Below are 13,427 nucleotides of genomic sequence, written 5' to 3'. Positions count from 1 at the left end.
TGCCCTTACCCCTTTTTATTAGAAACAACTTAATTTAGGTCTGCCCTTACCCTTTTTTATTAGAAACAACAACTAACTCACTCCTCCTCACAGGTGCACTACTAGGCATGTGTTTCAAATGTCCAAACCATCTAAGCCACTCCTCGCTTATCTTGTCTTCAACTGGTGCTATGCCTAGTTTATTGTGTATATGCTCATTTCTAAATTTATCTTTTAATGATATAGCATTTATCCAAAAAGGGAGCTCAGGCGCAACGGTAAGGTTGTTGCCATGTGACTTGGCAGTCATGGGTTCGAGGTGTGGAAACAGCCTCTTGCAAAAATGCAAGGTAAGTCTATGTACTATAGATCCATTATGGTCCGCCCCTTCCCCGGACCCCACATACGCGAGAGCTTTGTGCATCGGGCTGCCCTTTTATTTAATTTTTTACCATTCATTCACATTAACATTCACATTTTCGCAACTTTTACTTTTTATACATGTTTCATAGTTGTCGAACATTTTGATCCATAAAGCATAGTTGGCCTTATAGTCGTCTTATTGAACTTTCCTCTTAATTTTAAGAATATTAATGATCACACAACACACCTTAGTATATCTACTGCATACCACTTTCTTTTCTAAAACCCATTGAAGAGATTCCCTGTGTACTCTATTACAAGCTTTCTCTAGGTCAACAAAAATCATATGCAAGTCCCTCTTCTTTTTCATTAACTTTTCCAATAATCTTCTTAAAAGATAAATAGTTTCTGTTGTCAATCTCCAAGCTTAAAACCAAATTCATTCTCTGAAACTTTTGGTTCTAGTCTTATTCTTTGTTCAATTACCCTCTCCTATAGTTTCATCATATGACTCATAATCTTAATTGCACGATAGTTATGACAATTTTAAATATCACTTTTGCTTTTGTATAAAGGTATTAATGTGGTTTTCCTCCATTTCTCCGACATTTTCATGGTTTTTAATATAGGGTTGAACAGATTAGTTAGCCATGTACTTCCTTTACCCCCCTAAACATTTCCAAATTTCAATTGGTATGTTATATGGTCCTATAGATTTCCCACTTTTCATCTTTTTAAAGTCATCTTAACTTAAGGACTCTAATTTTGTGAATAAATATCCTATTTTTAGTCAGTTCCAAGCTCAAGCTTTCTGTTTGTTTGTTTTTTTTTTTTTTTAAACAACTTATTAAAGTATCTCTGCACCGCTCTTTTATGTTTAAAACTTAAATAACTATAACTAAGAAAATAAATTTCTCCTAGTCTGCATTTTTTAGCACCAGAACACCCTTATAATATCCCTATAACTTATCTTTTTATCAAACTAGAATGTCCTTCAACTCATGCTTATTTTCTTTACGTTGTTTCTTTAAATGAAAAAAAAAAATATTTTTAGAAAGTTGTAGAGCATGCACGTAGTGCTTGCACCACTCCTATAACGAGATAGGTTAGGCAATTGTGCATTTGGGACCAAAGATATAGCATGTTGAATGTCATACATTGGTTAGTACATTAGAGAACCTAACCAACCAATTCCTTGGTGGAAACTAATTGGGTAACACACTCGCATCAAAGGAGCTTCTTGAGCTATGACTACCAAGAAGATGTGTGGCTAGCTTTTTCCTAAACTTAGGATCCTTAATTGTGGGTAATTGTGGAAGTGGAAACAGACCCGTATTTTTCACACTTCCATTGAATTGGTTATTGATGGGGATAGAAGCATCAATGGTCTCAAAAAAAGGCTCTAAATATATTGAACCTTAAGGTGAAACCACACCCTTATCCTTTGCCTCATCACTTCCCATCGGACAATAGGATTGGTTTGATGAGCAGTTTGCCAATTCTTCTTGGCTGGTCCTATAAGCTCCATTTCAACAAACTGAACTTTTGCCCCACCTCTCATACAGTAGCACTCAAAGTAGTCCTCCATCTCTTCTGCCCAATCTAAAAAGAAGGTAGTTGGATCTAGTTTTCCATGTGGCGTCCTCTTAGTAGTGTCTCCTAAAAAGTTGTTGGCACAGAAGAATGGACTGAACTGGAATTGATCTTTATATTTATACATTTGTCATATAATTTTTCACTCCATTCCACTCTTAATACATTCCGTTTCAGTGTACCAAACATTTCGTGTCCCCTTGTCATGCCTGGGTGAGTGTGGAAGATGCCTTGGGGATTAGGCCGGTAATCTCATCAAAATTACGCTCATCAAATCTAGGCTCCAACTAAAGTGGAGGGACTAAGCTGACGTGCTAGGTGGTCAAGGAGCATGGCACATCCTATTGGGACGTGGGAGCTATAGGAGTTAGGGACTCCCAGGGCAGGAAGAATGCCCTGGGTTGACCCTAGGCTGACCATACAGAATATGAGGACCAATTAGGTTGCCTAATTGACTGGGATATGCCTTCTTTTTTCTTTTTTTTTTCTGGGTGTTTATCCATGCAAATTGTTCACTGAGATGCTCAAATTTCTGGTCAACAAAGTCTGAAAAGTGTCTAATCAGGCAAAGAAAGATTGGGTATGTGCAAGTTTAGTGAGGATAGTTTGTTTGAATTTATTAGTGATCATGGTATAATTCAATATGTTACAATGATGCTAAGAAAGACTTAACTTGACAAGTAAATCCTAAAATTACTACAATGCACAAGTGGGGACCTAGGAATTTTCCTCAGTGGAGGCCAAAAAATATATTAATAATAAAATATAAAATATGATTTGCGAGGACAGGTAATTAAAAAAAGACATACCTTCTCATTTAATGCTAGTAATAATTGTTTATAATAACAATATTTACTATTTGCCAAAAAGTCCTAGTCTTTCATGTTCGTTGCTACTGAGAATGGGGCAAATGAGTATTTTCAGGGCTGAAATCTTTTAATTTACCAAAAGCCTCTCTTTAGTTCAAAATTTCAGTGGGGGAACCTGCCTCCATTAAGATATATATATGGGGCGGCCACTGGGCTATTGAGCATAATGCACGTTTAACATGGTCCTAGTTTGTATGAGGACAAGGGGTTATTGGTATGAACAAGGATTCAATCAACTAATGAATCAAAGGAATTCATATGAAATGTGCAGCCCTTTTAATTTTTTCATAAGATGGATGCAAGATACTTGTATGTAAATTACTAATTTTCTTAATCAGTTTAAACCCTAACCAAGGTGGATGGGAGAATTCTGTTACCTCATCAAAGACTCTTTGCAGAACTTGCAATTAGCCTCAGCTTAGTCATGCAATTTTCTCAAACTAGATTCCCAACTTCTCAAGTCTCACTGAACAACCTGCAAAATGCAGCAAAAAGGTCAAAATCTGGTTCTAGTTAGTTTATCCTCCAAATGTGAATGGACCACAAGCAATTAGTTTTTAATCAAACAATTTCAAATTCTCAGGAAGAAAAGGGAGATCTCATGGCTAGAACCCATTTTGTGGGAGGGGCTGGAAGCTTTACGCACGTGCGTGTACTGCCGCTGGTGGTTGTCCACTGATGGTTTTCAGTGTGGTGGTAGAATGGGAGTGGAGGGGGGGGGGGGGTTGATTCCAGCAGTGGTGGCAGTGTGAAGAGAAAAATCCATGAAGCCAGGGATTTTGAAAGGGGTGTGGCCAATAAATTTTCAAGTGGTACGTGGGGTCATATGCCTTGTTTGATGGTGGTGAAATTCGGGGGAGAGGGGCTTTTCAATGGTTTCTGTTTATGATGGTGGGGAGGTGTCTTGGGATGATCTCAAAAAATGGTGTTTGCAACACGGGCAGCGATTGAAATTTTGGGAGAAAGTTGCAGATGATTAACAGTGCAAGCATGAATGCCTGTGCATGCTTTTTATGGCATTAAATGATATGTAGAAAGGGCTCTAGTATTTATCAATGATTATGGCAGCAATTATGGATACGGGACAACTATGGTGATAATATGGAAGTCATTGGTCAGTATCAGCATCCTTTTGTGGCTGGAAGACAGATTATGGATGCTGCCCTTATTGCTAATGAGGTGGTGGATGCCTATATGAAGGAGGGAAAAGGGGGAAGAGTGTGCAAACTAAATAAGGAGAAAGCATTTGATCATGTCAACTGGAACTTCCTTCTTCATCTCCTCAGGAAATGGGCTTTGGGGAGCTCTAATGTGGATGGATTGCTTAATGCATCAAAACCCCAAGCTTCTCAGTGCTTATTAATGGATGCCCTTCTTATTTCTTTTGCTCCTCGAGAGGCTTGAGACAAGGAGATCCCTTGTCTTCTTTTCTGTTTATTTTGGTTATGGAGGTTCTTAGCCTCGTGCTGATGAATGCCTACTGAAGGAGGGATATTTAGAGGTATCAAGGTGGGCAGAAATGGGAGGCTGACGAAAGTTTCTCATCTCCTTTTTGCAGATGATACCATTATTTTTTGCAAAGATGAACCCCCCTCTTATCCTCAACGATGCATTTTGCTAGGTTTTGAGGCTATCTCAGGCCTAAAAGTGAACCTTGGCAAAAGTGAGCTTATTCCAATTGGAGAGAACGCGGGGGAGACCTTCCTTGCTGATATTCTGGGTTGTAAGATAGGATCCTTTCCCATTAATTACCTCAGTCTCCCCCTCTGAGCCAATTTTTTTTTTATAAAAAAAAGGAGTCTAGGACCCTATTGTCTAGACGTTAGAAAGGAGATTAGTAGGATGGAAAAGAAATTTCCTATCAAAAGGAGGGGGACTCAAACTTATGGGGAGCACTTTGATGAATCTTCCAGTTTATTTCATGTCCCTCCTTCCCTTATGGACCTCAAGCCACTATGAGATTCGAAGGAATTCAGAGAGGATTTCTTTGGGGAAGCCTAGGGGAGGAGTTTAAATATCACCTTGTTAGGTGGGGATTGGTTAAACAACCCACTTGTTTGGGAGGTTTGGGGTTGAAATCCCTCCTCAATTTCAATAAATATGGGCTTATGGTTGGACAACACACAGTTGAAGGGGGGACCTTTTTGGAGTTGGAGTTTGGAAATTCATCAGGAAAGGATGGGATGATTTTTTCCAATTTGTGACATTTCAAGTGGTAAAAGAGGCCAATGTTTTCTTCTGCCATGATGTGTGGCATGAGAATAGTAATCTTAGAGCTGTCTGCCCTTCCATCCACAGCTTTGCTTGTGACAAAAATGCCCTTATCGGTCATCATCTCCAAATCACTGATTAGGGAATTTTCTAGAATATTCCTTGCTCTAGGAATGCGGCAGATTGGGAACTTAATGCAGTCACTCACTTTACTGAATTCTCTATAAATTCTGTTACCAAAATGTACCCAACAAACCAAATGGGCTTTGGACAAAAATGGTTTTTTCACTATAAATCTCTCTACAAGAAGCTCTCTTCAATGGGAAGTAATTGCAACAACTCCCCTTGGATTCACATTTGGAGGACAGCAGCCCCTTTGAAGGTTGCCTTTTTTGTTTGGAAGGCTGCTCATGGAAATATTTTAACCCTTGACAATCCACAGGAAAGAGGGCTTACAGTCACACATAGATGTTTCCTTTGTATGGCTGATGCAGAATCAGTCAACCAAATTCTTCTCCACTGCCCCTGGACAAGGAATTTGTGAAATTTGGTTATAACCTTGAGCGGACAGCAGTGGATGATGGAAAATTCAGTTGGAGGGGAGATTTGGGCTTGGAAAGGCACCAGGACCACCAAGGAGAAGCAAAAGGTTTTGAAACTCATCCCTCTCACCATCTTTTTGTGTGCTTGGAAAGAAAGAAATAAGAGAGCCTTCAAAGATACAACTACTCCGCTTCGGATCTGCAAAGACCAGTGGTTTGCTGTCGTTTCCTACTGGCTTAGTGGGCAAACTGTTAATGATCATAATGTAATCCTTGATGTTTGTGAAACTCTTCAAAGTGATTGACGTTTTGCACCATGGGTTGGCATCCCCCTTGATGCCTTGCTAATATATTTTTCTCTTCACCGATTAAAAAAAAATGGTGGCAGTGAAGTCATAGAGGAGCAGGACAGAACAGCAGTAGAAACAGAACAGAGAGAATTAAGGGAGAGAAAAAGAAAGAGTAGGAAAGAAGATGAATTACGAGGTAAAATGGAAGAGGAAGAAGAATGAAGAAGAGGGAGAGGGCTGCAGTAGATACATGAAAAATCAGTTCTGAATTTAAATCATTAACTGCCTCATACATTACAACTATCAAATTGACTAAAACACACAATCATAGTTATCAAATTGAAATTCAAAACGTGAATCGAAATCCCAATTTCGTGAATCGAGAATTGAATTGAATCATAAGTTTCGGTGCAAAATTTCAAAAATTGATTCCAAATTACTTGCATATATGTAAAACAAGTAAAATAGTTAAATAAGTTGAAATTTCAACAAATATGGATCATCCATGTTGATAATTGGAAACTGGAATGGCACTTGGCTTTGAAGCAAGTTTTGTAGGTCTAAATCCTACCATGATTTATTTAACTCATGCATGTATTGATATAAAAGGAAAACTAGCCATATAAGAAAGATATACCATGATCTAACCATTCCACCTCCACCAAAGTATCAAGTTAAGCTTGTTTCAACAAAATTATAATACTTATTATGTGACTCAAAACTAAAGCACTAAGTCTAATTTTGTGTTTGGGAGCATGGATTTTTGGACCTTGGATTTGGATTTGGATGGATTTGAACAAATTTCAATACAATTTTATATGAAATTTTATTTAAATTCAATATAAATCGAAATCCAAGGCCTCTCCAAGAATAGGGTAAGAGTTCAATATGCACTAAAAAGTAAGATGAGGACAAAAAATTTTAAAAAACTGAACTTCATGTTTATGGTACAAGTTTACACATGTTTAACAATACAAAATACATGTGCATGCTTGCTTAAAAAAAAGGGAGAGGAAACAAGAAAAACTTAATGAAAAATTGAACTTTATGGTTTTAAGGGAATGAATCACTGAAAAAACATTAAAATTTTTTGAACCTTATGGGTTTTAACAAGAGAAGTAATTTTTAATGCATGACCTTGCTCTAATAACTAAAACTAGAAGAGAAAGTAAATAAAAAACATAAACAAAACTTACTAAAATATAAAAACTAATGAAAATCAGATCTTTAAATCCAGAGGAGTGGAGAGGGCAACGTGCCAACCAAAAGCTCACCCACCTAGTTGACTTTGGTTTTCTTCTAAAGACAGGTGGTTTTCTTCTAATCTTATCTAATGGCAGAAATAAGAGGTGAAGAATGAGAAGGCCAACGTACTTCTTTCTTCCCTCTTGGAGGACAATGCTCATGTAAATAGCAAATAGAAGGTCATCATGAAAAAAGAAAAAGGTTTAAAAATCTTTAAGTTGGGTTTTAGAGGAGTTGCATCTGAATATTACGATTTGTACGATTTAGTTCGGTTCGCTTCACTGATTTACAATTCACTTTGATTCACTGCCTTCTGCGATTCAAACCGATTTATGTCTCTCTCGATACAAATCATAGATTCAAATGGAAATTCATATGATTCTAACAACTATGCACACAATTACAAACTAACTCGAATGTTATAAAAAATTATACATATCAAACAAAGATTCAATGCATGCATATTGTCCTAAATCTATGCTGAAAATAAGTATGTCCATTAGGAAGCGTAAATGATGAAAGGTGGTCCTCCATCAGTTTGTTTTTGGACTTCTGATGAGAGTGGTTGGCTTTGTGTCTTGATGTTTCTTGCTTTTTGTTCTTTGTGTTTGTACTTTGTGTCCTTTACTTTTTTCTGTTTTTTTTTTTTGGCTCTTCCAGGAAGATAACTTATCATCTTCCTTGTATTTTGTTCTCTCTTCATAAATTTTCTGCTTTCAATCGAAAAATATACGGAGCTGCATTTTTTTTCTCCTTTTTTGTACTTTTTGTTCTCTCTTCTATTAGCGTAATACTTTGTTTAATTTTAAAATATGAGCTGCTTTATAGGGCATGAGACACAAGAAAAAGGTGTACAGCATAGGAACACAAATATAAGAAATAGTAGTAATAGATTTGAACCAAAAAGCATTAGCTTATGAAATCAGAGGTGCCTCTAAAGGAAAAATGTTCTGCTGACAAAGCTTTTATAAACAATGGCAAATAGTGTGACGAGCACCTAAACCATTCTATTCCTCTGATTATGAGCATGGTAACCCTTTCCAAACCTGTCTCTTCTTGGATTGAGACCATTTGATGGGTTGTTTGAACTATCAAGGGTAACAAGTTTGCTGCTAAATTTCTTATGCACGAATGTTCTGTGAGGTTGAAAACATGGGACATTTTTGCAATGTAGACAGGTATATCCATCACCTCACTTTCTGTGAGGCTGAAAGCTTAAGGCTGGCCAGAAGCAACTGGCTTGGGCTGGCTTGTTCATGCTAGATTTTCATTCTCCAATCAAAATCGTTGTTTTGTGCCAATCTCAAGATTGATTTTACTTTTTCTGATTGTCATGCATTTGTATTGCCTTTTTTTGTTCCCCATTTAGGTTTTGGCCATGCTTTATATATATATATATATTGGCTGATGAATAAAATTTATGCGTGGCCAAAAAAAAAAATGAAGTTAGACAAACCCTTTTTTTTATAAGAAAAGAAGGTGAATTCATTAGACTGGAGCATGGTTACCAAAATATCAATTTGGATCGTGCGATTCTACGATCCTATGATCCATACTTGCCTAATCGATCTGGATCTTAAGTAGAATCTTAATAAAAGTAGGATACTAGTAGGATCTTAGGATCACAATCTTACTTGCAATCCTACCGATCCTACTTTTGCAATGGAATGTGGATTTTCCTATTTAGGATTTTAAGGAAAAAGACCCAATATATATTTTTGTTGGGCCGAACACTTTACTTTCGCAGCATACACAAAATTTGGTCTAGTTGCCTCTTGAATGCATCAAAATTAGGGCAAAATAATGAGCATGTTCTAGGCTTTGTTTGATCCTAGTCACGAGAGTGGATGAGCATCTCTTGAAAGCTCTCTTCCTTCAAAATTGAAAGCTCTCTGAGAGCTTAGACTTATTGATTGACAGATCCTAGGTTGTCTATCACTAGGCTTGGACTGTTTCTTCTTCCAACGACTGTAGAGACCAGCTGAGAGCTTTGAGATCAGCAGAGAGATTCAACAAATAGGGAGTTGCACAATCAGGCTGAGAGCTTAAAGTTGCAGGCTTTTAGCAGTTATGCATTATCTTTGTGGTTTTTTGACATTCTTCCTCTTCTTTTTCTCTTATTATTGACAAGCCAGAGACCTTTTTTTCCCAAAGCAGAGAGCATATAATTTTCTTTTTCCTCTATTTTTCTTTATGGCTATCAGAAAGTTCTTCAGCAAAAAAGCTTTTTTTTTTTCTTCTTCCTCTTCCTTTTTCCCCCCTTCTCCTTCTTCTTATGGATTGATAACAAAACCACAGAAGCTGAGAAATTCACATCAGTTCATAGAGTTAAAGCAGGTTTGGTAAAATGGAGAAGTGCTTCAAGTGTGCTATGTGATCGTAGAATACCCTTAAAATTGAAAGGGAAGTTTTATAAGACAGTTATAAAACTAGCTATGCTATATGGATCGGAATGTTGGGCGACAAAGAAACATAATATCTAAAAAGTAAAAGTTTCTAAGATGAGAATGCTTAGATGGATGAGTGGTATAACATTGAAAAATAAATTAAGGAATGAACATATTCCTGGTAAGTTAGGTGTAGCTCCTATAGAAGATAAGATAAGGGAGGGACGACTTAAATGGTATGGACACTTGCAACATAGGCCTTATAGTGCACCTGTGAGGAAGTGTGACTTAGTTATTGTGGGGGGCAATAGAAGGGGTAGGGGTAGACCTAAAATAACTTGGGAGGAGATAGTGAGTAAGAATTTAATATCCTTGAATCTATCAAAAGAAATGTTCCATGATCGCATAGATTGGCGGAAAATGATTCGTATAGCCGACCGCACTTAGTGGGACTAAAGCTTGGTTTTGTTGTTGTTGTTGTTGTATATTATTTTTAATTATAATTATTAAATAAATAAGCTAGCAACAGTCTTCCCTTTGCAAAACACTTTGCAGTTCAGGCTATTCAGATATTTTTTTAGGGTCAAAATTGTTGAAGGAAAACCTACTAGGTGCTAGCTAGCAAGATAGCTACATTTCTGACATTTTTTTTTTAATTTCTTAAATTTACTACCAGGTTTTTAGGATTATTTTGTTGAGAGTTTCATAAATTGCCATAAATATAAAATTTTAATTTATTGTGTTCTGTGAGTAGAATCTTATGATCCACGACCCAATCTCTAGATCTGATCTTGCGGCCCCTCCCAACGATCCTATGTAGGATTACAATTCTAACAACCTTGGATTGGAAAGAATATACAAAAAGGAGAATAAGAAATACTTCTAAATGGAGAGAAGAAAATTAAATAAAATAAAATGAAGTTAAACAAACCCTTTGTTCCAGGCCATCTGAGACTGGCAATAAGAATGAAGATACTTCCATATTCGGGAATCACACAACTGAAATTAAGATCACCATATTTAGGGATTATTGAAATCTGCATGTCTAAAATAGTAAATGCAGCAAACACCATGCGGTGGAATAGTATTGTGAGCTGCTAGAATTGTAATTTCATGTATTATTTTGGTGATCAGGGGTGGTGCTAGTGCCTTTATTTTAAGTGGTTCTTACAGTGTGGAACGTACCATGATAAGGCTTGAGATGGTGCAACAGTGAAGTGGTATGTCAACGGTGCTGTAGGTCAGACAGCAAATGAAGTTTTACCTTGTGTGATTCTGGTGCCAAGTTACGAATGATATCGAGCCTTTCTTTTAAAAAGGAATCATATTCGGCACTTGACAATGAGGCAGCAATCTAATTTTGTCTGGGTCTATTGTATACATTATACAGTTCTTACAATAGTTCCCCCCATCTTCTAATGCCCAAAACCAATTTAAAAAAAAAGGGGGGGGGGGGTGTCGCTCAGGTATGCAATCTAATTTTGTCTGGGTCTATTGTATACATTATACGGTTCTTACAATAGTTCCCCCCATCTTCTAATGCCCAAAACCAATTTAAAAAAAAAAGGGGGGGGGGGGGGGTCGCTCAGGTATGCAAGTGCATGGGTCATCTTCAATTTTTGAAGTTCTATTAAGTTTGGAGCTTGATACCAATCTCTTGGGATTTTTATTAATTGTGCTATGATGGAAGTGTGGGACACTGGCTTTGTTTAGGTTGGGTGATCCCAATATTGAGTAGGGTTAGTGGGTTTATGCTAGTACATTGCAATTGCAGTCCTTTGCCTTTGTTCTTATTATTAATCATCTTCCTTTCTTTTATTTTTGCATGAATTTATTGTGTGATGGCCTGTGTCTGGTGGTGTTGATCATTCTGTTATGGCCATTTGGTGTACGTCAACAATTGCATGCAGGTGCAAACTGGTGTAGAGGTTTTAAGGGATAAGCAAGAAATAGTGGAGGCCCAGCTTCAGCTCTCAAAGCTGCAAGTGTCCAAGGCAGAGCAGCAGTCAGAAACACCAAACACAGTGCATATGGATCCTGTGCAGCAGCCAGCATCTGCTCCTCAGCAGCAATCTCACCAACACATTTCTACTCCTGTTCTTCTTTCACAGTCACATCCTGCTCTTGCCCCACCAAATACTGCTCTACCACCCCTTTCTCAACAGAATCATCCGCCTGCAATTCCGCTTCCAAACCAGTTCCCCCAGAGCCAGATTGTGTCCATACCTCAGCGAGAGCCCTACTACCCTCCACCTGCTCAGACACAGGAAACCCCAAATCAGCAATATGCACCACCACCAGCTCAGCAGCCACAGCCCCCTCCCCCAGCACTACCACATCAGCAATACCAACCGGCCCCCCATCCACCATACTCTCAGCCTCCACAGCAGCACCCATCATTGGCACCTGTTAATCCTTCTCAAGTGCAACCTTCATTGGTCCATCATCCTGAAGAGACACCGTATATTCCTTCTCCTCCAAACTACCCTCCAAGCCTTCGCCAGCCCCCATCCCATCCATCCAGTGGGGCACCTCCTTCCCAACAGTTTTATGGGGCTCCTCCTTCCCATATGTATGAGCCACCGTCTAGCAGAGCCAGTTCGGGGTTTTCAACTGCATATGGTGGCCCGCCATCAATTCCAAGCGAACCATATTCTTTCAGTGGATCACCTTCACAATATGGCAGCACCGCAATGAAGCCACCACAAATTTCTTCTCCTTCAGTGGCCCAAAGTGGTGGAAGCGGTTACCCACAGCTTCCTACTGCTAGAGTACTACCACAAGCACTGCCCACTGCTTCAGGGGTCGGTGGTGGTTCAGGGCCTGCAGGAACTGGGAACAGGGTTCCTATCGATGATGTGGTGGACAAAGTGACCAGTATGGGATTCCCAAGAGAACACGTTAGGGCAACTGTGCGGAAGCTTACAGATAATGGCCAGTCGGTTGACTTGAATGTAGTTCTGGATAAGTTGATGAATGATGGAGAAGTCCAGCCTCCCAAAGGTTGGTTTGGTAGGTAACAAGTATTTCTGAGTCGTCCTCTGTATAGAAGCATTGAACTACTTGTTCATGGATTGACCTTTGGCCCGAGGATTGCTGGTCTGGAAACTTGATATTATATACCCACATGTTTTGCTCTCTCTCTCTCTCTCTCTCTCTCTCTCTCTCTCTCTCTCTCACTTGTGGTATTGTGAAATATTTTTGTTGCCTGTTTAGCAATGGTTTGTGACTGTCTACATTCTGTTTCTGCATACTGAATATAATTAAAAGCAAATTATGATGTGTCACAATAGTTTAAATTGGGAAGTTTTGTGTCTTCTCCTACATATTTGTCTGTCTATAATCTGTATCGTAGAATAAATGATGCTATAGATACCGTCGGCTGTCTCCACACTCCCCCCCCCCCCCCCCCCCCCCCCCCCCAAAAAAAAAAAAACACCCCAAATATATATATATATATATATATATATATATATATATGTAAGTAAAAATAGTTAAATTATATTTTAGACTAAAATATCCTTTTTGAAAGTAATATAACATATTCTTGATAGAATGTTTTATACTCTATATAAAACTATAAATAGTGTAAATTAATAAGAACTAAAATGATATATAGAAAATTATATAAGCCATCTTATGGTTTTATTTTGAAGAATAAACTCCTTTGTGGTTTTTAAAACTATGAAAGGTTATAATGTCGCTAGTTTTCTTAATGGAAATCAATATATTATAAGGAAAATGCTATTTTAATGGACAAATTTTTCTTTAAATGATATATTTTTTTTTAAACCCTCAAATGACAATAAAAAATATTTACTATAGTCGCCATTATTATATAGAGCCTAGCTATGCTTTTTAAGATCTATGAAAATGTTATATACATTAATCATTGGATATGAAATTAAAATAAAAATTTGAGATATTTATGTTAGTGTCTAATCCCAA

General features: G+C 37.8%; 1 protein-coding gene across 1 annotated transcript in view; it reads left to right on the top strand.

Moving 5' to 3' along the window:
* Window positions 1-12,785, top strand: part of LOC131168449 (extensin) — a 28,872-nt gene extending 16,087 nt beyond the window's left edge. The window contains exon 3 of the mRNA XM_058127878.1: window positions 11,390-12,785. Within this exon, the coding sequence (XP_057983861.1) occupies window positions 11,390-12,499 (1,110 nt within the window). The 3' untranslated portion in view covers window positions 12,500-12,785. The remainder of the gene's footprint in view (window positions 1-11,389) is intronic.
* Window positions 12,786-13,427: the final 642 nt, after the last annotated feature.

Source organism: Malania oleifera, chromosome 11 (genome assembly GCF_029873635.1).
Source record: "Malania oleifera isolate guangnan ecotype guangnan chromosome 11, ASM2987363v1, whole genome shotgun sequence".
Taxonomy (NCBI): Eukaryota; Viridiplantae; Streptophyta; class Magnoliopsida; order Santalales; family Ximeniaceae; genus Malania; species Malania oleifera.
Note: the sequence above shows the minus strand (reverse complement) of the source record. Positions and strands in the feature narration are given on the sequence as shown.